At 44.5% G+C, this 25739-nt stretch overlaps 2 protein-coding genes across 4 annotated transcripts; both read left to right on the forward strand.

Annotated features, from left to right (window-relative positions):
• gucy1b1 (guanylate cyclase 1 soluble subunit beta 1) lies at positions 1–15142 on the forward strand. Of its 3 annotated transcripts, none has more exons than XM_018735910.2 (13): positions 1–96; positions 550–623; positions 2556–2656; positions 2897–3015; positions 3431–3628; positions 5323–5553; positions 6451–6567; positions 6650–6783; positions 7221–7418; positions 10460–10697; positions 11165–11305; positions 13513–13667; positions 14123–15142. In XM_018735910.2, exons 1-13 carry the CDS (start codon positions 94–96, stop codon positions 14253–14255), a joined length of 1842 nt encoding a protein of 613 aa, XP_018591426.1. In that variant the 5' UTR covers positions 1–93; the 3' UTR covers positions 14256–15142. The 3 variants fall into 3 exon arrangements, with proteins under 3 accessions (XP_018591426.1, XP_018591427.1, XP_018591428.1); XM_018735911.2 differs by having other exon boundaries at positions 5335–5553; XM_018735912.2 differs by lacking the exon at positions 14123–15142 and adding an exon at positions 12150–12257 and having other exon boundaries at positions 13513–13563.
• A 4920-nt stretch (positions 15143–20062) lies between these two features.
• LOC108924345 (tryptophan 2,3-dioxygenase B-like) lies at positions 20063–25054 on the forward strand. Its single transcript, XM_018735660.2, has 12 exons — positions 20063–20181; positions 20297–20399; positions 20521–20611; positions 20744–20814; positions 21091–21218; positions 21505–21691; positions 22725–22832; positions 22951–23062; positions 23226–23283; positions 23369–23448; positions 23651–23741; positions 24344–25054. The coding sequence occupies exons 1-12, from the start codon at positions 20147–20149 to the stop codon at positions 24492–24494; spliced, it is 1215 nt and encodes a 404-aa protein (XP_018591176.2). The 5' UTR covers positions 20063–20146; the 3' UTR covers positions 24495–25054.
• The last annotated feature ends 685 nt before the right edge of the window (positions 25055–25739 follow it).

Here is a 25739-nt window from a genome sequence, read left to right on the forward strand (position 1 = left end):
TGGTGGTACCTCCCGCTGCAGTAACGAGCCGCAACATTCAGAGATACGTTGTCGTTTGGGGAAATAAGGAAGAATTTGTCGGTTTAAATAAACATGGTACGTAAAATCGCCAAATATTTTATTCAGTAAATATGCTTGTGTTCAGCGCGCGAGCCGCGGTCTTTATTAAATGCATCCCTGTCATGGATTAGTGTACGTAAACGTCATTTCTCTCTTAAAATGTTGTATGATATGCGTTTTGGGGATGGATATGCAATCTGAGACATTTTAATCTACGAAATAATGAATTATGCGTTAATGCATCAGTTGCAATAAAACACGTCCGTTTAAGATGTAAGAATTCAGTAGAAGATGATGTGCTTTCATTTGGAATGGAGGTATGATGACAGCATCACGGTCATCATCATCATCATCATCAGGATCATGACAGCATCAGCATCACAGCATCAGCATCACGGCATCCTGTTCACAAACGCACTGCGTGATGGATTTCTTCTTCAGGTGTGCTGTGTGTGTATTGATCCCACGTGCCTGTGGTTATTGTTGCAGTATGGCTTTGTCAATCACGCCTTGGAGCTGCTTGTTCTGAGAAATTATGGCCCTGAAGTATGGGAAGACATCAAGTGAGTTTTTTTTTTTTTTTTTTAATAAAACGTGTTTGTCACAGCACAAAGAGACAATGCAAATCTTACACGGAATGATCCGAAAAACTTACTGCATGTATTTTGTCATAATGGCTTTTTTTTTTTTTTTGTAGTGCCCCCGGAATATGCATTTAATGAAATATTCCTTCTCAGTCCTTCTCTGAATCTTTAAAGGAGTTCCCTTTGAAAATGCAATATCCCGAAAACATATTAATCTGTCGTTAAATACTTTTTCAGATGTGGTGAGGTATACTCTATAGCACAGTAGTAATCATAATAGTAGGCTCAAGAGTTCATGTTATCTCAGCAGTTCCCTGCTGAACTTTACAAACATGACTTCATGCCAAAAATTTAACCCCTATGGAAAAATCCCTTTGAAGCTTAAAATGACAATTCACATAGAAAAAAAAGCCAAATCCACAGCTCTCATCTTATTTCGCTCAGATTTTCACATCCACAAGCGCTGTAAACTTGATCTTTTCTACTACGCTTACTCTTTACGTTTTTATGGACACGATTCCCAGAGTCGTAACATAATGCCGATGGTAAAAAAAGATATTACTAGAGCTCAGCGTGTCCACAGAGTCGAGGATGGACCATCGAGTGTCAGGATTGTGTAAACAGGCCTTCGCTCTTAAGCGCACAAACATAAAAGTGAGGTTTGTTTTACTTTTTCTGTCTTTTCGTGCCCCAGACTTGACTTTATCTGGTGCTTTTAGGAGCATGTTTTCAATAGTCTGCGTAATGTCACATCATGACAAATGCCTTTGGCTTAGTGTTATCTCAGCTGACGTAATGGCCCTGATTAATGGCTCGGTTGCTTTTATCGGCCGGTGTCCTGCGAAAGGATCAGAAAAATCAAGGAAGGAATACTATGGGATTACCTCGTTGGAGGTATTTGTTCAAGCAGTGCTGAGCGCAGGAGAATGTTGTCGCTGGCCAACTAAGCAAATGAATAATTTTTTTCTAACTCCGCTGACCTCATCCCCGCTGGTGAGGCAACAGGGGTCAAAAAGTTCGAGTTTGTGGCTGTGATATTCATTAAGTGGACAGATCAGATTGTTGTGATGCAAATTCCCTATTTAAAGGATTATGTAAGTGAGTTTTTTTCCCCTCACCGTAGCTTGTTTATTTTTGGTTATGATACAACCCAGAAATGCGATTAAATACATTTTGACTGATTATGGTTAGGAATTCTCACGACCTTGCTTGGCATCCAGCTTTAGCTGCACGGATTGCCATCAAACTCCATATAACCCTGAAGCCTTTACCTTAAAGATAAACACATGTCCAGTTTATAATAGACTCACTGTAATATGGATATTATTACGAAGTGTTTGCTTTTTGATTGTTTAAATGGTATGGTGAAGTTAGAGGAAATCAGCCCTTCATTACACGTATATTATGGTGACAAAACCTGCAATTACATGTATGATATACTGTATATAATATGTGACGCAATTTGTGCTTTCACTTAAGTTGTAGACAAAATTAACATTGTAAGTCAAGTCGGGTGATTAATAGTTATTTGCACAGCAACTAACATAGTGGTTACAACCGTTACCTTACATTTGCGGAGCTGGATTCGAATCGTAGCTCTTGCAGAAGTACCGTTGATGAATGTACTCACTCTGGATTGATACAGTAAAAATGACCCCAGTGTATGAACTGGTAAAAAAGCCGACATTGTAAGTCGCCTCGGACGAAGGCATCAGATCAATAACTGGGAAAATTACAGGTGCTCAAGTGCTGCAGTATATTTGCCGTCAGCGTGGTATGTTCTTATATTAGGGCTTCAGCTATTTCTACCTCAAGACAAGGTAAAAAAAGAAGGGAAGAACATGTACAGGTCATCCAGAAATAAGCAGGAGCACATTTGTCATTTTTACATGAACTTGAACGGGTTCCCAGGAAGGAAGCACAGCTGGATGTCGAAGGCCAGTTCCTGGTCAGAATCATTTACGAGGATGCCAAAACATATGACCTGGTGGCAGCCGCAAGCAAAGTTCTCAGTAAGTACAGTGACCGGTGCTTAATGAAGATACGCGATAAGAGAATTCGCGTTCACAATGTGACCTTTGTTATGGTTACGGCTCACGCTGTAGATATTATATCTAAATCAAGACAGATGTGTGTTCTTCTTCGGCGGTTTGGCAGCTGCGCAGTCAGGCTGCATTTCGTGTACCTTGTGGAGAAAAATGACTTTTTCTTATTTGTTTAATTCCAGCCTGTGTTTATTACTCTTCTCGTAGAGATCGACGCCGGTGACATTCTGCAGATGTTTGGAAAGATGTTCTTTGAGTTCTGTCAGGAATCCGGATATGACACTATCCTGCGTGTGCTGGGTTCCAACGTCCGAGAGTTCCTGCAAGTAAGAGGGATCGCGCTTTTCCGTTTCCCCGCTCGACGCCTTTCGGTCTGCCTTCAAAACGTCCCTGCTGTACCGTAGGCGACGCGAAACTTTACCTGCCCAGGGTGTCACTCTCCTCCCTAAGCAAAGCAGGTTTGCAGTGTTTCAAAGCAATTACGTCACTGTGGCATAGCGTTAAATTGCAATAAGTACAATATCGTGAGTGAAGAGACGAACGTTTGAAGGTTGTTTAACCGCACGAAAGTGGATGACCTAAGAAAAAAGGCACTATAACGTTATGTATTAATGCTAAATCTCTTTTTCTTCGTGGTGCTTCATCAAGACTGTGTTTCATGATGAAGATGCGAAAGGTAGAATATGCTTGTTATTACATCAGGGTCGGAGACCCATGGATGATTTCCCACCTTCTTTTCAGAACCTGGATGCCCTCCATGACCACCTGGGTACCATCTACCCGGGCATGAGGGCGCCCTCCTTCAGGTGCACCGACGCCGAGAAGGGAAACAGCCTCATTCTGCACTACTACTCGGAGAGGGAGGGATTGCAGGACATCGTGATCGGCATCATCAAGACGGTGGCCCAGCAGATCCATGGCACCGAAATCGAGATGAAGGTCAGTAGCTGGTCCTCGCTGTTTTTTTTTTTTTTAAAAAATAGTTTTTCCTGCTCTCCGCGGTGTGTCGCGAAACGGCACTCCACGTGGAAGTAATCTGAAAAGGCCGCGAGCCCGGAGTTGTGACTCACTGGGGGTATTTTTAGACTCCTGTCCGCTGTACGCCTAGTGCATCTGCAGATGGAGGGGTGGGTTGTGACACATTTCGCTGCTGTTATTGAAAGTCCATTTGTGCAGCACTGTGTGAAGCGCCGCAACACTAAAAACACTGAAATGCGAGTTTGTCCCTTTGCGAGGCACCATTTACTTGGGATTTCACGGAAAATGTTGCGTTGTGTGGTTTGCCGCGCCGCACATGCCACTTAGTTCGCCATATCAGATAGGAGCGTAGAAGCAAAGGCCGATAATGGTAACAGTAGAACCCAACAAACAAACTGAACGTGTTTGGGTGAGCAGCGCTAAATGACATACCGCATACTCATATTTTGTCTACACACATTATTCGAAACGTGATCCACCTCTGGGGATGAATCAGCAGGGCAGTGATCTGATGAACTAAACGCAACCGTTGAGACGTAATTCGAACCGTGGCTGCCGAGTTTATCCGTAAATGTTATCCAGCTTCTAATTCTCGCCAGCTGCATCGATTAACGTTACGTTTTATTTCGCGTGAGCTTGCGTAATCCCACAATTAACTGTTTAGGTTGCGTTTTCGTTTTTTGCCATCGACTTCTAATCCGATGGCCCGAATCTTAACCCCGCGTTAATCCGGGCATGAAACGAAAGTGCAGTATTGACATCCTTTCCAATGTGACAGGCGATTTATCCAAACGCTGGCCAGCGTAGCCATGGCGACCGTGTGCGACGAGACAGCAGTTTGACGTCAGCAGCGAAAGGTCTGCACTCAGTTACCCAGTGGACCACATTGCTTGTGTCTCTCCACCCAGCTTTTACCCCCTTTTAAGCACATTTAACCTTTGGGTTGGCTTCTCGCCACGCTGAGTTTCATTCTGCTGCCTCTAAGATTTACTTCACGCTGTGCTGTAAATACAGCATTTTTTTTTCTTCATTTGTGAAAGACAGTGTTTGCTTATGAACAAATAAAGGATGCCATCTGAGGCTGTGCAAACGCGTCGGGTAACACGGGCGCAGCCTAGAGCTCGGCACATAAAAGTCCATTCAGCGCTCAAAGAGGGTAATTATGATTAAACGTTTGTAAACTCCTCCGAGTCTTTGTTCCGGCTATTTCCCTGATTACGACGAGGCGTTGCAATAAAAGTTATTAAAAAGACAAAGTGTGTTGCGGGCACAGTGTGCTCGGTAATGAGCGCATGGCCCCGCGTGTATTTCGTGCCCGTGGCGGAAAGCTGCGGCCCCTTTTCCCAAACTCTCAAGGCAATCAGCAAGATATTATTTATCGCAGCACATTTTTGCAAAATCAGATGTCACAAAGTGCAGCACAGGTGACTTTCTGGGGGGAAAAGAACGCTAAAAAAAATCCAATTTGCTGTGTGCGAGAGTTTGCTTTTACCGAGGTGGAAATTTTGTGTCCCTCGTGGTGTTTAAAATTGTTATAGTTTCAAAGTCAGCTTTCTTCTAAAAGTGAAACCTTAGCGCTGCTGCCGAACCCTGGATGTAAGGGTGCGGTGGCCCCCGTCGGGCCCACCCTCTCCTGTGCACTCCCGACCCGTCAGGTCATCCAGCAGAAGAGCGAAGACTGTGACCACATCAAGTTTCTGATCGAAGAGAAGGACTCCGAGGAGGAGGCGTTCTACGAAGACCTGGACGGGTTTGAGGAGAACGGCACCCAGGAGACACGGATCAGCCCGTACACTTTCTGCAAGGCCTTCCCCTTCCATCTCATGTTTGACCGGGACCTCGTGCTCACCCAGTGCGGGAACGCCATCTTCCGTGTCCTGCCGCAGGTGAGGGCTCCGGCGAGCTCAGTGACCCCGTCCGAGGACACCAGATGGATTTAGCGTGTTGGGCACATCTGTCGTCTTCTTCCCGAATCAGTGCGCTGCAGATTAATATCGAGGTCGCTCTAGGCTGGGCGGTACAGTGGTGCAGCGGGTTACTCTGATGACTCAGGACTGGACTGTGCATTCAGGCACGAGTTCGGCTCTGGTTCTTTTTGCGAAGAGTTTGCATATTCTTCCTGTGTCCGTGTGGGTTTTGCTCTCGGTGCTCTGGTTTCCTCTCACAGTCCAAAGACATGCACTTCGTGTGAACTGGTGACAGTAAATTGCCACCTGTGTAATTGTGCTGTGGGGCTCTGGTGTCCTGTCCAGGGTGTACCCTCCCTCACACCGCATGTTTTCAAGATAGGCGATTGACCACCATGACCCTCTAGTGGAGCGGGAGCACTGGGCCTCCCGTAGCTCAACACTAACTACTCATCTGTGTATTTAAATTTATCTGGCGCTTTTCTCCAAAGTGACTTACGATGCCAAGCTGCTTACGGTAATTTAACGTTTTGTACGGCTCGCTTATTTTACTGGAGCGATGCAGGGTAAGTACCTCGATCAAGGGTACTACAGCAGGAGGTAGCATTCGAACCCGAGACCTTCGAATTCGCAGGCGTTTTAGTTATGGGGTTTGCCTTAGTGTGACCACATTATACGACAGTTGCAGTGAGAGCATACAAAAGTTTAAACAGGCATTAGCATTTCATGACTTGTGAATGAAAAGCACTCGACTCAAGGCAGCGGTAAAATGCAGCATCCACCGGGATTAGCCTTAATGCGGAGCGTTTGACAGATTGAAGTTAGCTAAAGGAGTCGGGTTGTTTGCGAATGAATAAACTCGGTGGTCTCTCGCAGCTCCAGCCCGGGACCTGCAGCCTGCCGTCGGTCTTCTCCCTGGTGCGACCGCACATCGACTTCAGTTTCCACGGCATCCTGTCGCACATCAACACCGTCTTCGTGCTGAGGAGCAAGGTGAGTCGCCCTGGCTCAGACTCCGCCCCTTCCTCGCTCGGTCATCCGTCCCCCAACTCTTTCTTTCCCTCCATGTGGGCAGGAGGGCCTGCTGAACGTGGAGGCCCCCGAGTGCGAGGATGACTTGACGGGAACCGAGATCAGCTGCCTTCGGCTCAAGGGCCAGATGATTTACCTGCCGGAAGCGGAGAACATCCTCTTCCTGTGCTCCCCCAGGTACGCGGGCGAAACACGTGACGTCCGCTGCCCCGATCCATTTGCGGACGTTTCTCGAGGCTCTTTTTTTGCTCTTTTTCTCACGCCACGTCGGAACGAAAAGTGTCATCCCACCACATGCAGGCAACTACTTTACACCTTTTAAAATAAGAGCAGTGTGCCTGGCTTATATACTTAGTACCTTACATTTGTACTAATGCCTGTATTTATCTAGCTGAAACTTTTATCCAAAGTGACTTACAGTGTTCAGCTACTTACAGTGATTTACCCATTTATACAGCTGGGTTGTCTTTACTGGGGCAATTTAGGGTAAAGTACCATCGTTAGGGGGAGGCGGGATTAACATGTGTTTATTATTGTTTCATTCAGAATAAAGATCCAGTATTAAAGTGCTGGAGTAGAACGGTATGTATATTCACTGACCCTTGTGTTGCCAGCGTGATGAACCTGGATGACCTGACCCGGCGGGGGCTGTACCTGAGCGACATCCCGCTGCACGATGCCACGCGGGACTTGGTGCTGCTCGGGGAGCAGTTCCGCGAGGAGTACAAGCTGACTCAGGAGCTGGAGATCCTGACCGATCGGCTGCAGCACACCCTGCGCGCCCTGGAGGACGAGAAGAAGAAGACGGACAGGTCTCCTTTCTCTCCGTGTCACGTCCGCCGTACATTGCTGTACCACTGCACGTTCACATCTGTGATGGGGGTCCATTCCCTCCCCTGCTTAGGTTTCAATAAGGTTAAGGTCGACTTTGCTGGTAACTGTGAGCCAAAGATCATTATGCATGGGGCTCGAGGCAAGATGTACTTCAGGGTGAGACGGGATGCTCTCAATTCACATCTAGAGGTGTTTCAGGAGGAGACCAGAGCACCTAGATAAAGCCTTCGCAACCCAGTAGAGGCTTGTTGGGTTGTACCTGGGTTCATCCCGAAAAGGCAGCACCTCTGACCACTACGCCACCTGCTGCCCCGGGTAAATAGGAGCAGGCAGCGATTGCGGTGAACCTCCTTGGACCAGTAAGTTCCCGTTCGCTGCCGACCTTGACCTCTGCAGGTCTACTATCGCTTTAAATCGCCAAATGAATGTGAGGCTCGAGAAGCGGAATATGAACATCCCTGTACAGCCCACGGGTCCAGGCCTTATTTTTACTGGCATACATTCTTACAGTAATATGGCTGGGATGTATAATTTAAACCGCCAGAATGTCTAAACCGTAGCATATTTCTCTTTTTCGACTTTTAAGTCTCGACACGATATTTCCAAAGCTGTGACAGTATTTTATTTTTAGGAGCTGGTTCGTAGAGTCGCTCTAGACACATTTACATACCTATACGAGCGCATATTTCTCCCCTCGGAGCAGTGTCTTCTTTCCATGTCACGTAGGCTCTCCAAGAGTTTGAGATATTTCCTGCATTTGGCATGTAAATTGCAGAGATTTGCATTAACCAACGTGATGCGCTGCGTTTCGGCTCGTAATTTCGCTCTGCTGTATTGCTGAGAGTGGCATGTTCATGGGAAGGGTTGGATCCTTTGAATTTATTTATGATTTTGCAGAAGAGATATAATGAGCACACGAGCAGCATGTGTGGGGATTACTTTGTGGACCCTCGCTGTCATTTTCGCTCTGAACTGTGGGTCTCGTCTTGCCGCTTCCTACACAAGCGCCGATGTGATTTGGAAGATGTCAGAGACCCATGAGGTGTCTCAGGGTTTCATTTTGAAAGGGCTTCAGCACTAGATTTTCAGCACCAGTTCACACAGCTCATGATATCTCGTGACATGTATACGGTGAAGCTATTCTTTTAGAACAATTATACTTCCCCACAATGGTTTTTGCTGGATTCAAGCTGAATTTCCCACGGTAATGGGTGAACTGTGAATAGTTTGCCTCTTTTTGAACAGTATTCTGCACCATTATAAGTCGACAAACTTTTTTGACCTCCAAAATTAATCTTGAGTTTTATTATTTTCAAAATATTAAAGATTACTATATTTACAGCCTCTTACCAACGCAATGGGAATCTGAAGATTTGGTAATTCATTTTAGTCATAATTTTAGTCACTTCTACAGTCCTTTTGTTTATTCAAGGGTGAGATAGTTTATCAACCTTGGAAGTAACTATAATAACATAAAATTTAAATTGACATTTATTAAACTCACACATACACACAGTCTGAACCACTTGTCCCATATGGGGTTGTGGGGAGCCGGAGCCTAACCCAGCAACAGGGGGCATAGGGCTGGAGGGGGAGGGGGCACACCCAGGACGGGACGCCAGTCCATCGCAAGGCACCCCAAGCAGGACTCGAATCCCAGACCCACCGGAGAGCGGGACCCGGTCCAATCCACTGCACCGCCGCGCCCCCGTTTATTAAACTAGTTTGTAATAATTTTCCTATTTGTAGAGTTGGGCAACTTTTACTGGAGCAACTTGGGGTAGGTACCACGGTCAAGTACAGTAAAGTATGAGGAGGGATTCAAACCTGTAACCTTTAAGTGCAGAGGTCTCTACGCTAAGCACTACGCCACCTAGTGCTGGTCAGTGCAATCTTTTGCTGATTCATTAGCACTGACACTCTCACCCCCTTATCCTGGATACATTATTTCATAAACGCCTGAAATCCATCTTACAAGCAAAAGTCTGACTGACCATGATGGTCATGCAGTAACCTTTTTCTTAGTACAATAAAAGAATGTAATGATTTCAATCTCACACAAGCACAATACCTGATCTGGAAAAAGAAAAAATGTGTGAGGTCTTCTTTGTATAAATGCTGCAGAACAAGATGCTGCAGATACAAGAAACAGAGAGACTTTGTGTTAAATTATCTGCTCGACAGAAAAAATAACAAAGTTCCGCCTCGTATCTGTTGGACAAATATTACGTTTTGTAACTTCGAACTGAAAATCTTCCAGGTGACTGATACTAAGTTGGGCTGCAGAGAATGCTGCACATTCTGTGCCTTGTAAGGCTGATACATTATTTAAAACATTTTGGATTTGGCAGAAAATAATGCTTAAGTTAGTTTCTATGGCAACCTCTCACTCAAAGTTTAAGCGTTGCGTGTGAATCGAAAGGGATGCAGCAGAATTTTTATTCCGTGACATTAAGAGGGACTTTTACAAACGGCATGTCACAGCCTAATGAAATTAAAAAAAAAGTTTGTGTAAAGTAGTAATGTAACTGATAGTATGTAACTGGTATGTACATACACACACATCTTGAAACAATACATTCAAAAGGTTTTATATATATTCATATTTCACTTATATATGTTTTCATATATAAGTTATATATAGAGACACACACACGCCACTTGTCCCGAGTGGAGGTCGCAGCAAGCTGGAGCCTAACCCAGCAATGTAGGGCACAGGGCTGGAGGGGGAGGGGACACACCCAGGACGGGACGCCACTCCATTGCAAGGCACCCCAAGCAGGTCTCGAACCCCAGACCCGGCAGAGAGCGGGACCCAGACAAACCCGCTGCGCCACCGCACCCCCCCTCCCTGCAGTTTTTGTCATTTTTGTTTATATTATTTTAAATATAACCATAGCTATAGATAAAGCCATATATATTTTGAAGTAAGAGAAATAAGATTTGAGCGTATTAAAAATCGGTTTGTTGGGGTGTGTTGTTGAAGACTAGAAATGCGTGTCTTTGTCCCCTTTCCCAGACTCCTTTACTCGGTCCTGCCCCCATCGGTGGCCAATGAGCTCCGGCACAAGCGTCCAGTCCCCGCGAAGCGCTACGACAACGTCACCATCCTCTTCAGCGGCATCGTGGGCTTCAACGCCTTCTGCAGCAAACACGCCTCGGCCGAGGGCGCCATAAAGATCGTCAACCTGCTCAACGATGTGTACACCAGGTTTGACATCCTGACAGACTCGAGGATGAACCCCTATGTTTATAAGGTAAAATAACGCAGCCCATTTCCTCCCCGCACCCTCCAAGTCTAGTCCACGGTCGGCTGGGAGTGGGAATATCCCCCCCATCGCCCCCCTCCAGTTCCACTATTGATTTTATAACTGGGCAGCTTGGCAGGGGTTGTCAAATAAGGCTATAAATGTACTCGTACACATCGGAAAATGTGAGCGCAAGCCAAGGACCCCCGATCCCGTATCTCGGCCTGGACTCCGAGCGACCTCGCAGCGTGGCAGATTGTTATTCTGAAATCTAATTTTCCCTCGACAGGTGAAAGGCAACGGCACAGTTTTTTCTCGAAGCGCTCCGTTGGATTTCAGGGGTGACCTCAGAGAGCCCGACCGCTCTGCGGATGCGAAACAGCCTCCCTGGTGCCGCCCCGGCGGTCCAGAGGTAGCCGTAGGAGGCGGCGGTGCAGGGCGGAGGGCTAACGGGACCGGCGCTCTCGCTCTTGCAGGTGGAGACGGTCGGGGACAAGTACATGACCGTGAGCGGGCTTCCCGAACCGTGCGGACACCACGCAAAGTCCATCTGTCACCTGGCCCTGGACATGATGGAGATCGCCGGCCAGGTCAAAGTGGACGACGAGCCCGTTCAGGTGAGAACGACGGACGTTTTTTCCGGTCGGCCGCGCGTCCGCTTTCCACAAAATTCCGCGGAGGTGTATTTTTAGCGTGCGGCCGCCAGCAGCCGAGAAGGCGACGACGAACCCTCCCCAGTTTAAACACAGCAGTGTGTACAGCTGCTGGGAGACACCTGTAAACGACGGCGATGGTTGACATTTCGGCAGCTCGCCGCTCCGCCGTTGTATTTCGAGGTGGTGTCAAACCCGTGTCCCACGCTGGGTTTGATCGGGCGGACGAGGACGTGTCAACACAACCTTCTGTTAGTCCCGATAATAGACCCTCTGTGCTTTCACCTCTTTCCGAGCAGCGCAGGTGCCGTGACTCACTATTGTTCAATCAGCCTTTCTTATTGTGCTACAAAACCGGCGGCTTTAGATATTTATGGCCTCCTGCTGAATTATTTATGTCGGTTGAAGCCTTTCAAACCACAGATCTCTTGAGCACGATGGTAATGGATGTGGTATCATGATTCTTAATCAGTTAATATATAAATAACCCATGATCTAGCTTTGGTTATAAACAGTGTATAATTAGTTAGAGTAGCCCGGAGCAGCCTTTTTATTACTGACATAAACACAAAGGGACTTCTTTAATCTGAACTCAGATATTTTTTTGAGCACTTATTCATAACTTGAATTTCTGTTTTTTTTTCTTTTTAAAACCGAAAGTTTGCTTAGATTATGCAGAAGAATGATGGGATTTACATTCTTTTATTATAAAGAATATATATATTTTTAAAGTCTACGCAAACAAATTCTCGATGGAATGCATAATATGTAAATGAAAATGGTTCATTGTTCTTGTTACATAAATTAGAAGAAAGCGTGCAAGCTGTGTTGCGGAACAGGCGGTGGCTCGGACGCGCAGGACAAATGGCTTTACCTGAAATAGCAGCAGCACGGAGCGCCGTTCCCTCTCGTGAAGGTCAGCAGCAGTAAACTTGATCTTAAACAGCCTACATTTGTTTAAACCAGCGGTTCTGGTTGTTATGGTGTGTGCGGCTGGGGGGGGCGTGTGTACCGGGCACATGGCGCGGACAACGCCGGAACGCAGCCCGGCAACGACATGCTCGGACCCCACTCGCATCTCGCCCTCCGGCCTTTCACGAGCACCCCGCATCCGCCCGTAAATTCGCCGGCTCGCGTCGCCGTGCTGCGCGGGCCTCCGAAACACAAGCTGTCACATGGCAGGAAGTCGGTGATGTGTTTGGATGTTCAAAGCAAAGTGTGTTATTAATGAATCAAAAATACTGGAGTGGCATCAGGGGAGAATGAAAACAGCGCAGAGCTTAGACAGCGAAAAAAACAACATGAAAAATACACTTTTCCATTTTTACGCTGCCTGGCTTTCGGACCTCTCCGCTAACACTGGCGTAATGCTTCCTGCCCGAGCTCCGAGGGCGCCGGTCCGTCCGGAGCGGACGGAGGTGGACGGTGCCGTGACCCGGTTCTGTCAAAGCGGACGGATTGCCGCATCGCGGCGGCCGCGGGGCCCGGCGAGACGGCGCCTCCTTGAGAGATCGTGCATGTCCGCGTTTCCCACCAAACCCCGAAAAAGAACATGCCGTGGAGAATGGAAGTGAGCGGGTGACCAGGGCAGGACCCGGACCGAGCAGCGCTGGGAAACGAATGTCGGGTCGGGCCGAGGTTGCCGGAGTACGGCGGGCTCTCCCGCCGCAGGGCCGGGAACGGATCTCAGATACGATTTAGTTTACTTAATGTGCCTCGCTCCCGATTCCGTCCCCAGCGTTTACTCATTACTGCCTGCCGTTGGAACCACCCACGCGCTCGTTTCCCTCGTATTCGCAGCGCAATGCAAATGATGCCAAGGCTGATATGGCACTTAGTCAGGGTTACGCTTTCAAATGGTGCGGGTTTCCTTAGTAAATAAAAAGGCCGTGCAGCACTCGCAGCCACCTTAATCTCACGAAGACGTACACACGCTGAAATGTTTATAAGGTAGTAATAGCTACGTTCCTTAAGAGCCTTGCGGGCCGCGCATACATTTAGCATCTCGCTCGTGGGTGGGCCCGTAAAGTATGAGCCCTCGTTAAATTCCCTTCTTGTCTTCTCGTTTTTCTTATGTTTTACGTTTAAAACCCTCTTCGGTTCTGTTCTGCCCAGGCTGTGTAAATAAGCCCCGTGGGGTCAAGTTTAGGTTTTGGCTGTTTTCTCTTCAGATTACCATCGGAATCCACACGGGAGAAGTGGTGACAGGGGTCATAGGGCAGCGGATGCCTCGTTACTGCCTGTTTGGAAACACGGTCAACCTGACGAGCCGCACCGAGACAACGGGCGAGAAGGGGAGAATTAACGTTTCAGAGTATACCTACAGGTGGGTTCTCCGCATGGTCCTGTTACATTATTTAAATATAGATATATGGATGGATGGATGGATATATGGATGGATGGATAGATATATGGATGGATGGATAGATATATGGATGGATATATGGATGGATATATGGATGGATGGATGGATGGATGGATGATAGATGGATGGATGGATAGATGGATGGATGGATAGATATATGGATGGATATATGGATGGATGGATGGATGGATGGATGGATGATAGATGGATGGATAGATAGATAGATGGATAGATGCTTATTCATGCTTATTATTAAACGTTTTCGGTTTTCCCTTGAGAATGGCCGATAAATCATGGACGGTGTCAAATTTTATGTTACTGTATTCCAGTAGCCGTTATTTTCTTACACACTGGTGTTTTTGATCTCACGTGAAAAGGTTTGTTGGGTATGTATTCCTGTCGCCGTGCCGTTTCAGGTGTCTGCAGTCGGAGGAGAATGCGGACCCTCAGTTTCACCTGGAGTACCGCGGTCCAGTTGCTATGAAGGGTAAAAAGGAACCGATGAAAGTGTGGTTCCTGTCCCGGAAGAGCGCCGAGGCTGAAGCGTGACCGGGATGGAGACTCCAACACGCTGAAAGCTATTAAGGAAGCCAGGAAAGTATTATTGTCAAATAAGCGTATTCTTACATTAATTACGTGCCACATTAATATATATGTGATACGTTTAAAAATATTTTTGAGACGGCTTCAGTTTCTTCCTATCCATTTACGTATGTTTCTTACATCACCCACCGAGAGAAATAAAGCGACCAACTAAAGTAACACTTATTTTAAATACACAACAGAGTGTTGTACATATTATTTGTGTATACATACTATATTTAATTTAAAAATATGCATAGAATGGTATATTTAGTGGTTTTGTAGTCTACACATCTATCGCTAAGCTGAGCACTGACTCAACTGCAGGTGTTTACTCGTGAAGCGATGCAACATCCGAGTTCACTTTTACATCCGCCACTTTTTTTTTCGTGAGAAAAGAAAGATGTTTTGGTAAACTGTATTAAATAATGCATTCGTCACTATGTATCGCAGCGAAATGTGCAATGTATTATATATTCTTTTTTACTTATGTATCATGATTGTCACTGTGTACCCTCCTGGTTTTTAATTTGTATTTTTTAAAGTGAGGTGAAGATTTTTTTTTTATATTCGCACACACGTATTGATGCAAGAATTGAGGGTTCTGGTGGAAAAGCGTCACTTGAAAACACTTGGTCTCAGTTCGTAATTGTAGGACCAAATTACATGGGAGTCTGCAGGGGGAGGGTAAATTTTACCTGAAGACGGTGTCAAGGAGGGGACTCTGGTCACGTCACTGCGTTTCCATGCAAAACCTTTGACTTACATGTGCCAAGTGCCTCGCAAAATAGCGTGCAATTTTGTACCATGAGGAAGAAGAGCCTTTCCTGATAAATAAAGAGAAACAAAGATGATTTGTCGTGGTTTTCATTTTCTCCGGACAATTTAAAGTTCCCGTTAAAGTGATCCCAGTGCCACGGGAAAAACAATCATCTTTATCGCCGCATTAAGCCCTCCTCTGCTCTCCGTCTGCGTAAGCTGGTCGTCGGATCTCCCACATAAACATCTGCCTCTCGGTGCGTCCGCGAGGTAACCGTGGGCGGGCTTTCAGGAGCGTGAAAAACGAAAATAGATCCTTCGTGCAGGTGTTTGCATAAAGAAAATTCATTTTGCAGGTGTTTGCAGGGAAGTCACAAATGGGAGGACATAAATGTAGGCCTTGAGCATTTGGTCTATTATAAATTCATGAGCTTTGAGAGAGCTGAAAAGACACGCTCAGCCGTTTTCTCTGGATTTGTGCAATCCTTCCTTGCATATTGTTTGAAAATGTTTTTCATTCTTGGTGCCGCTTTGGCCAGATGTTTGACGCTCTTCATTCATGTTGTAACAAGTAGTGATGCGTGACCATCTTAGGGATTAACACTTTTCTTCCATAGTAGATACAGCATCCTGTCAGGTGACTCCGGGATCAACATATGATAAACACATTTAAATGTTCTTGTGTTGTGCTTTTACAGACGGATATAGAGAAATAAAGTCAGATATCGCCTTGCATAAGAATGTGTAGTTAAAATCATATTAAGTCTACTAATCCCATTCTTCAGAGCCAGACTATAAAAGTCTGTACTGAACAGAGGAGGTACAGTACATAAAATCTAAGTTTTGTGTAAATATAAATTTTACAGTTTACAACCATATATTTTTTATGTATATACCTTGCTGGGATGAATGGCAAAGCTATATTCACAATGCAGTATTTATTTGTTAATCCAGAATATTTTCCCTCGAAATATTCACATCGTCTTTTTTATACCGTCCTCGGACTGAACATTGTTTGGTAGCGATAATAGATGGTGGGACATACAGTATGTACTCGTGTGATTAAAAATATCACACCAGTTCATTTCCATGTCAAATACTTGGACTGTCTCCTTGGAGGAGGTGAGTTTCACACCCCAGGAAAATGAGCTCTAGCTGTGATCACATAGCTTCATTATGGCCACTGTAGCTTTTCCCTCCAATAAACAGCTGACAGTTTGTCTATTATGACCTTTGATTTATCATGCGTGAGATTGCCAAAATATGCAGTAAAACTCATTCCAGCATCCTCTGAAAGTGTGAAACGATTTTATAGTAGCGCAAAAGAAGGCAGCTGCATAGCTTCCAGAGAAAACTCCATATAGAGTAAATTTTACATTTTAAAGTGACACCCATTCGAATTTGACGCCGATAACGTCCATGATTTAAGCTCTGGAGAGTGTGATTACTTGTCATTTTGCTCAGAGCCTAACAAATTGAACAGATGGCATTTTCCACAAACTCGTTCCATGTATCTTTGGTATAAATAGAGATGCGCAACGGATCCACAATTATTTTCTGTGTATTAAGTGGCCAGGGCTCCCGGTGCTCTGACTTAAAGGCTCAAATATAGAATTTTATACTGCACGCGCTTCATAAGAGCATTGACAAATTAACCCATTTTGTGTACCTTCGCGTAAAGTGTTGAAATCTTGAAATGATGAATATATTTTCGAAAACTCGGAATCTCCAAAATTCATTTCATACGTAATAGGCCCCAGAAAAACTTAAAATAACTTGGGTTTTATGACAAGAAGGGATTTTGTTCGATCTGATTTCGTTTTAACGCACGTTGTTGAATCATTGTGATGCGCACGCTGTGTTTTCTATGAGACGTACACCGCTTTGGAGAAAAGCGTCTGCTAAATGAATAAATGTAAATGTAACAGAGCATTCAGCAGTAGGTGACATTCTGGTGTAATGTGATTTACTGGTGTAGTGGGCTGACATGAATGGGGCGCAGAAGTACCAGGGGTCTGTTGTCCTGCAGTTGCTAAGCAGAGAGGTCAGCTTCCCAGCTCCGTACTCTGCTGTCGCACAGATACGCTGGCACTTGTTTCTGTGGGCGGTGGCAGCGGCGTGTAAACGGTGTGTAAAATCGTCCAGCCCGACTGGCCTACAGGGTGCCACCGCGTCGTCTGGCTCTTTCTCCGAAAATACCGTTTGAAGTGCGTGATGAAGCAGCAGCCAGCAGCAGTTGGTCCACTTTGACTCATCCTGACATCACGGAAATGCGCCCGTGGCCCGAATATTGATTTGTTTAGCGTGTTAAATTAATCAGTGTTGCAGCATGGTGCTCACTGCTCTTTGATGCCTCCCATTTATACAGCTATTAGAGTAGAGCTTCAAAAGAAGCCGTGAAGCGTAAATGTTGAAAGCAGCTGGGAAAAATGATGCTGCGTCTCCCTCATATGGCTTTACCGTGGTACTGCCCGTGCAGCTCGTGATGCATTACAGCATTTTCATTCGTTATTATTTTTTTGCCTTCATTAAAAAAATAGATTTACGAAGAGCAGTGGGTCGCAGCGACGTGGAGACGGTATACTGAGAAAAGGCAAATAGATCCAAATGCATCAACCAAAGACAGAAGGTCCGAAGGTTGTAGTATTTCGCAGGATTGGCCACGTAGCTCCGTGTAAAAACTTCCAGAAGGGTGACCAGACTTTCGAGAACTCCTTTGAATGATCGCAAAGATCAAACTTCCGACATTGTCAAACGGAAGAAACACAAACTTGAAACTGTTCATTTTTTCCAGCGGGCAAAAATGGAGCGCCTTCGTCACCCACGTATTAGAGAGGGAGCTTCCAGTGTAGAGCGCAACACGAAATAATGTGAGAATAGAGTCTGCAGATATTTCAGGAGCAGCATAGCCACTTCTGCAAGTGCAGAGTAGTGGTCAGCTTTATAAATTATAGGCACATTCATAACACTGATAAACTGATTTCTGTATAAAGCAATGAGGTGCACTTTGACAGACCATATATCATATTTTAAAATATTAAAATAGTGATAATATTCCTGCTAGGATATTTGGACGACAAATTGATAACGATAGTAAATTGTTAAAGCCGACATAGACCCCAGATAAGACATGACAAATTTCCACTGATGTGTTGTAAATAGGGGGTGCGGTGGCGCAGTGGGTTGAACCACAGTCCTGCTCTCCGGTGGGTCTGGCGTTCGAGTCCCGCTTGGGGTGCCTTGCGACGGACTGGCGTCCCGTCCTGGGTGTGTCCCCTCCCCCTCCGGCCTTACGCCCTGTGTTACCGGGTAGGCTCCGGTTCCCCGTGACCCCGTATGGGACAAGCGGTTCTGAAAATGTGTGTGTGTGTGTTGTAAATACAAGCTGAATATGTATGTTGCCCAAGGCCCATGACACGGAACCACAACGGTCACATGAGCCACACGGTCAATGTTTGACAGACCACACTCCTAAGAAAATGGTTATGGCTTTCAGGGTATTTTCCGGTGCTGGCCATTGGTTTTCAGTCAAATCTGGGAAGTTTACTCATTAACCACACTGAAATGTTGGATGCTGGTCTAAGGAATAGTCCAGAACTTGTTTGTAATAGGTCTGCTCTGAGATAAACCTCTCTTGTAGAGAATCAACATAAACAAACTTTAAACTTCTTTTGGGCGCTACAAAGAACTCAGAATGGCTTGATAAGCACTATTATGTCATCGCAAACATGTTATCTTTTTTAATACATTTCACTATGCAAACCCTGTATGATACATATTTATTTTTACCTACTGTATTATCAGTTATTTTACATTTAAATCGTGTAAGTCTATTTTTATGAATTTACATTTGACCATTTAATTATTTTGCAAACTACTACATATTATAACCACTATATATTAAATATTGTGATCACATTACTGGCATGAGTTCGTTTACGCAACCGCTGCATTTCAGCTTGTTTACTGTGGATGAGAAGTCAGATAATTTTGGAGCTCAGAGTCACAAAATGTTCTTTGTTTTTTTTTTAAACTTCCAGACTCAGAGAGAAACACTTGCTTCCGAAATTGTTACCATGTCTTCTCATTTGCAGTCATTTGACTTCTAAAGCGTACTGATATGCATAAAATAAATATGGACGCAGTTATTCCTTTGGATTCTTTGTTATGTCTGAGCTTTTTAACCTCTGATACTTGTCGGGGGCTATTAGCAAAATCAACAAGGGCAAATTATTCAGTCGTGTCTTCATGATATCGCACGTGTAAATATTTAGCACGTTTCTCCCCATGCGGCTTGCAGTGCTTTACACGTTTATGTAGCTAAGTTATTTTTACTCAAACAGTTTAGGGTAAGTACCTTGCTCCAGGGTAGTACAATAAGAGTGGGATTTGAATTTTTAGTGCTGGGTTTCTTCATTGCAATGAAGAGGCTCTAACCATTACGCCCCCTACTGCCTTAGTATGACCTTTGCAGTTTTCTGGGTAATATGAGTGGAAGTAACACACAGCTCCTCTAACTTTGAGCACTACTATGAGAACGGTATTTATACCACAGTACTGACAGGTGCATGAGGCATTGCTTCTCCCTCTACGGAAGAATGTATTGTATGTTATGGTATCTATTGTTTTACTTGAGTCCAATGTTGTGCGCTGGCCGTGTTATGGTTGTCAAAGACAAATTTCCCAGGAATGGGACAATAAAGTATATTCTGTTCTATTCTATTCTATTCTATTCTATTCTATTCTATTCTATTCTAAACAATGACATGTTGTTTTTAGACTTCAGGAGTTCATATGAAACATTTTTATTCAGTACTTCACTAGACTGTTTGGTTTTAGGTGAGTAAAATAAACAGTGAGATTCAATGCACTTTCCCCTGATAAGGAGCACAACATGCCGTCCGTGAGCTCAGTCCAAACACACCGGCCACACGGTGTGTTTGGACTCTATTGACATGCCTGGGCAGGGTTTCAGCGCAAGCTTTTCATTGGATGTGGGGAAAACTTTAAAAGACTTATTTACCTTGAGCCACTCACAGATTTCAGAGGGAACAGAGTGAGAATAAGTCTCGTTGCTGCCCTGGATCCTTCCGTGAACCATGAGTGGATGTCCCTCTTTTGAAAGAAAGCTCCAGTATGTATTTTTCGCTCACTGGAAAGTGCTGTTAATTCGCAGGTTAATCTCACATTGGCTGTTTTTAATTTTTCTGGAACATCTGTTGCATGATCTTTGTGTTTGAAAATGATAGAACGTTCCAGAAGCGGTCTGCTCAGGTGGACAATGGGGATGATGCCCAGGCGGGATGCAACAAGGCGACCAAAGGAGGCACCGTCTACGGAGAGTATCTACAAGTAAAGACCTCTTCAGGATTCATAATTGCTGAAAATACTGATATCCCGGCACTCATAGTATTAGGTGTTACGTTCTTAGATGACAGATGGGAGAAGCATGAGCTTTTCCTCTGTTTTGTAGCTGGACAAAATTGTCGCCGCTCAATTGCTGCAGAGTGAACGGAAGGGAAAGAAGGTCCATGATGAGCATCTATTCATTGTCACGCATCAAGGTAAATTTGTGTTGCTGCTACCTTGTGTGGTCATGTTACTGATTTTAACAGCCAGAACAGAGAAGCACTTTCATGGTAAAAATAGCGAGAAATTTTAATTAAAAATATGCATTTTGATTTTTTTTGTTTCAGCTAATGAGCTCTGGTTTAAGCAGATACTCTGGGAACTAGACTCAGTGCAACAAATTTTCATGAAAGGTCATGTAAGTGTTTCTTCTTTTGACTTTCTTAACTGAGACTAACTAAAAATATACGTTGTTCTTAAGGCTCGTGAAAGGTAAATAAATGCGCAGTTTATATTTGCGTTATTTACAAAAAGAAATTTCTTTGAACTGTACAGTATTTCAGCAATTTCACTGTCAATTAAAATTAGCTGCCGGAAATCTGTCAATCAATTGTTTAACTGCCCGTCAATGAAAAATATATAAAGAAAGAGTATTCAGTGTAAAGGTGCACAAGGCAATGTGATCTTTTACCAGGTTCGCGATGAACGGAATATGCTGAAAGTCGTGAGTCGAATACAAAGGATCGCAATGATCTTCAAGCTTCTGGTTCAGCAGTTTATGGTCCTGGAGACCATGACCGCCATGGATTTTTTTGATTTCCGGTGAGATGGTCCGAATATTCTTTGATATGCGCTCTGACATGACCTTCTACTAGTCTGATCATGTCAGCTGTGGCCATGAGCTTCTTCTAAACTCATAAAGCGATCGATTCAAACATGATGTTCTTCTCGTTTCACCAGAAGTGACCATTCTTAATATGATCCTCTTCCTATCACATTAACAGTGCAGATTCACTGTTTCTAGGCCCCCAAGTTCCCATTTTGTCCCCAGTGCTTTTCCTGATACTGTGTCTTCATGACCAACCTGTTTGTGTACTGCTACCATCAGGGAATACCTGGCCTCATCCTCTGGCACCCAGAGTCTTCAGTTCAGGCTTCTGGAGACCAAGATTGGAGTCCCAGAGTGCCAGAGAGTCCCTTACAACCGCCGGCACTACAGAGACAGCTTCCAGGGCAAAGAAAATGAGATCCTGTTGAAGTCTGAGCAGGAGCCCACCCTTCTGCAGCTTGTAGAGGTGTGAAACACACACCTGTTCTCATGTTACTGACACTTGTTTGTATCTGTCTTGACACCTTTTCACATCCACCTCTCACACATTCAAATCTATGTGACACCAATTCACCTTTACTTGACACATGTTCACATCAATCCAGTTCAACATACAGTTACCACAAACAAATTTGCCTAACATACTAATATATTAATATACAGTATATTAGTATGTATTAGTAATATATATTATGTATTACTATATACTAATACTATTGCAGACGGTTTCCGACTTACAATGGGGTTACATTCCAATAAACCCATCGTGAATCGAAAATATTGTAAGTTGAAAATACATTTAATACACCTAACCTACCGAACGTCATCGCTTCTTATCCTTTAAGATGGTCGAGATTGCCAGATTGCGAAAGTCCTAGTTCATGTTCGATGGCCATTACGGGCTTGCCGCCTTCATGCTGGGCAATTGTCTTGAGTTTCTCCTCAACAGTAATTGCCTTCCTCTTCTTCTTCTCACCAGCAGCAGGAGACACAGATGGGCATTTTGTAGACATGATGGATGCACAAAACACGACATAGATATGAGGGGTATCCAAAAAAACACTGGCAACACAGACCACTGTAGAGTATCGGTGTACTGAATAGCGACCACGTGGCAGACTGGGAGATACTAATTGCTACCCAGCTACCCAGCATCACAAGAAAGTATCGTACCGCATAAAAAAACGAAAATTTGAAATTCGAAGTACGATTCTTACGGAATGCGTATCGATATTTGCACCATCCTAATGTCGAAAAATCATAAGTTGGACCACTGTAACTCGGGGACCATCTGTATACTAAAATAGTAATAAAAAAGCTCATAAGGTAATATAAATTCTGATTAATTTAAGCAGCCAATGAAACCTAGTCCTTCACATCTTCTCATGGATGTGTATTTTCACTCCTCATGGGTTCACTCCATGTCGTCCAATTGACTGTCATCACATTCTGATCTCAAAAGTATTTAATGGTAACCAAACCTACTTCATGATTGGCAGAAATGGCTGGAAAGAACACCTGGTCTTGAAAAAGATGGGTTTAACTTCTGGGAGAAGCTGCAAGCAAATGTCGAAGAGGGCTTCAGGTCCGAAACGAGGAAACTTGACGTATGTAATTTTATGTAATTCACGTTATGGATTTAAATCCATAAACTTACCTTAAATTTATATTTATTTTCGATGGCTGTGTCGAGAAAATAAGTGATATATTATTGTCTGCTGGCAGCAAAAACCCAAATCCGAGATGAAAAAGGAGATAATGGAAGATCTCCAAAAGCGGAAGATGGTTTTCACTTCTTTGTTTGATGAAAAATGTCACAATCATCTTTTAAGCAAAGGTGAACCTTTTCTCTCTTTCATTTTTCTTTATATACATGATCAGACTGTCAGGCGCTTTAGGCGTTATCTGCAATGACAAAGGTTCAAACTGAGACTCATCTACAGTTCAGATAAACATACTAGATGAGAGAATCTCACAGTGAATCTCCCCCTGCCTTCCAGGTGAAAGACGGATCTCGTACAAGGCCCTCCAGGGAGCGCTGATGATTTACTACTACAGGTATAGCTCTTCGCTCTTCTTCCTCGCCTTTTTACTTCGTTCCACTGGAAGAACCATTTCACACCCGTCTTTGCTCCCCACCCAGAGAGGAGCCCCGCTTCCAGCTTCCATTTCAGCTCCTCACCTCTCTGATGGACATCGATGCTTTCATGACAAAGTGGAGATGTGAGTACCTGCTGTGGATGGTCGAATTTTGAGAACATAATCAGTACTGACAGCTGAGACTCTCATATAAATATGTAAAATACACTGCCTGGGAAATAAATAGTGTGGTAATGTTGAGGTACTCCTACTCAAGTGCTCTTGTTGAGACACCCCTGTTAAGAAATCCCCATGGAAGCCTCTCTTATCCACTACACTGCTTTAGACAGCCATGTCTGCATGGTACACCGTATGATTGGGAGCAAGGCCGGTATTGGGAGCTCCTCCGGATACCACTACCTGCGCTCTACCTTAAGGTAAGAGCTCCTTTCTGTGAGCCACTCACTAAGCCCAAGCACATTGCTTTCTGATCACTACCAACCAACCAACGTCAACAACCACTCGTCCCGAGCGGGGTCGCTGTGAGCCGGAGCCTACCCGGCGACACAGGGCGTAAGGCCAAAGGGGAGGGGACGCACTCAGGACGAGATGCCAGTCCGTCACAAGGCACCCAAAGCAGGGCTCAAACCCCAGATCTGCCAAACAGCAGGCACCGTTCAAACCCGCCATACCACCACGCCCTCATTTACCAGTTCAGTTCATTTTATTTTTGCACAGCACTCTTCTCTGCAATGACACAGAGTGACAAACAATTTAACTGACACATAAATGATGATAAAAAAGCAGATTGCAAATGAACAAGGAATCTGGCTTGTGTACTATTCCGGACTAAGCCATTCGGCAACTGAGGAAAGGAAAAAAAAACAAAACAAAATCTACAAGGCTAGGAAATGGGAGAACACTGGAGGAATATTCTGGAAGTGTTTCAGGGTGAAGAATCATTGCACGCACCCCCGTATTCTGGGGGTTCCGGGGATCTGAATCCTCACAGACTGGTACCCTCCTGCTTGTGTTGCAGTGACCATTACAAGGTCTTTGTGGACTTCTTCAACCTGGCCACATTCCTGGTTCCCCGGAGCTGGGTGCCCAGGCTGAATCCCAGCATCCACAAGTTCCTCGTCACGGCAGAGCGCTACGACAGCTCCTACTGCAGCGAGGACTCGGACTAGCGCTGCTGGGATGGGGTGGGAAGGCAGCAGGTTTGAATTTTCAGGACATGTAGGACTGTCTCCTCTAAGCGTAGCTGCACTTGCAAACAGTGCTAAGTACACATTTTGGAGATACTTGGCATATGACAGCAGCTGCTGACTGATGTTTGCTTGTTCATGTGATCGCTTTAACCTTGGAGTTGCCCCAAAGCGTACTTCAGAAAACAGAACATAACGCACATGCCAACTGGAAGCAACGGGTCAAAACCATGACTCTGTGAGGACTTGGAGTTTATTGACCCTGCAAAATATTGACATTAAGAGGTTGACTTACGAGATGCAGAGCTTCCTCCAAACATTCGTACTTTACTGCCGGAAAATCAATGCTCAAGTGCAGTATATAAATACATAATTACAATTATGACTTATAATTGCGTGTATATATTGTTTAATTCCTTGTGCTAACTTATTAATATACATCTGATGTGCACCCTTGTATTTCTTATATCCTGTGGTACTTATTCCTGTGATGTGAAATGTGCTGTGCATTTTTGCCCTGGGAATAAACAATTTTTAATAAACTGTTACTGTATGTTTAATATCTCACTCATATTTTCATTAAACTGATCTGAGTCTATGGTCAACGTATCCAGCTTTACATTTTTAATGTTCCTATACATGATGTAACACATTTCATTATGTGGCAAAAATTACATTCCTGGTCTGTGCTTCTCATGTGAAAATCCTGGACAATAAAATTATTTCATGCATCAACGCAGCATTTCAACAATTTTTAAGGACCAGTTGAAGTTGAAAACACAACATTTAATGAAACGAGTTAGAAATTAAGTTTTATAGTAAAACTTTGCAGAAAAATACATACAAAAGGAACAGGCTTAATCAAGTTTTGCCACCAAAATAATATATATTTGAACCACATGGACAGGAGTATCTGAGGCCTCAGCCCCCGTCTTGGACTCACGAGCACTCCTGGGGGTTTGTTAAAAAGAATTAAGTACAAGGTGCAGTCCTTTAGTATTTGGAGACTCCGTTTTAAAAGATGCTTGAGGGTGCGGATGGGACGAGGGTTCGTTGTTTTGAGAGTGGTGGTTTAATGCTTCATTTCTCTTTGTTTCTTGAGTTTTTTCTTCTTCCCTTTCGTTATATGGACGGTGTTGATTTATGTTTCGGAAATACCGAAAGCCCTAAGCTGACAACCCGGTGGCTCATGTCTTGTCACTTCTGCGACCAAACACGCCCTGAGCT

The sequence above is a fragment of the Scleropages formosus genome, chromosome 16, assembly GCF_900964775.1.
Source record: "Scleropages formosus chromosome 16, fSclFor1.1, whole genome shotgun sequence".
Classification (NCBI taxonomy): domain Eukaryota; kingdom Metazoa; phylum Chordata; class Actinopteri; order Osteoglossiformes; family Osteoglossidae; genus Scleropages; species Scleropages formosus.

Bases quoted from the DNA above. Each gene is read 5' to 3' on its own strand.
- gucy1b1 (XM_018735910.2), top strand. The intron at 6,568-6,649 runs GTGAGTCGCCCT...CCATGTGGGCAG, and splicing joins TCTTCGTGCTGAGGAGCAAG to GAGGGCCTGCTGAACGTGGA. The intron at 6,784-7,220 runs GTACGCGGGCGA...TTGTGTTGCCAG, and splicing joins CTCTTCCTGTGCTCCCCCAG to CGTGATGAACCTGGATGACC.
- LOC108924345 (XM_018735660.2), top strand. From the start codon at position 20,147: ATGAGTGGATGTCCCTCTTTTGAAAGAAAGCTCCA. The intron at 23,284-23,368 runs GTATAGCTCTTC...CTCCCCACCCAG, and splicing joins CTGATGATTTACTACTACAG to AGAGGAGCCCCGCTTCCAGC. The intron at 23,449-23,650 runs GTGAGTACCTGC...ACACTGCTTTAG, and splicing joins TTTCATGACAAAGTGGAGAT to ACAGCCATGTCTGCATGGTA.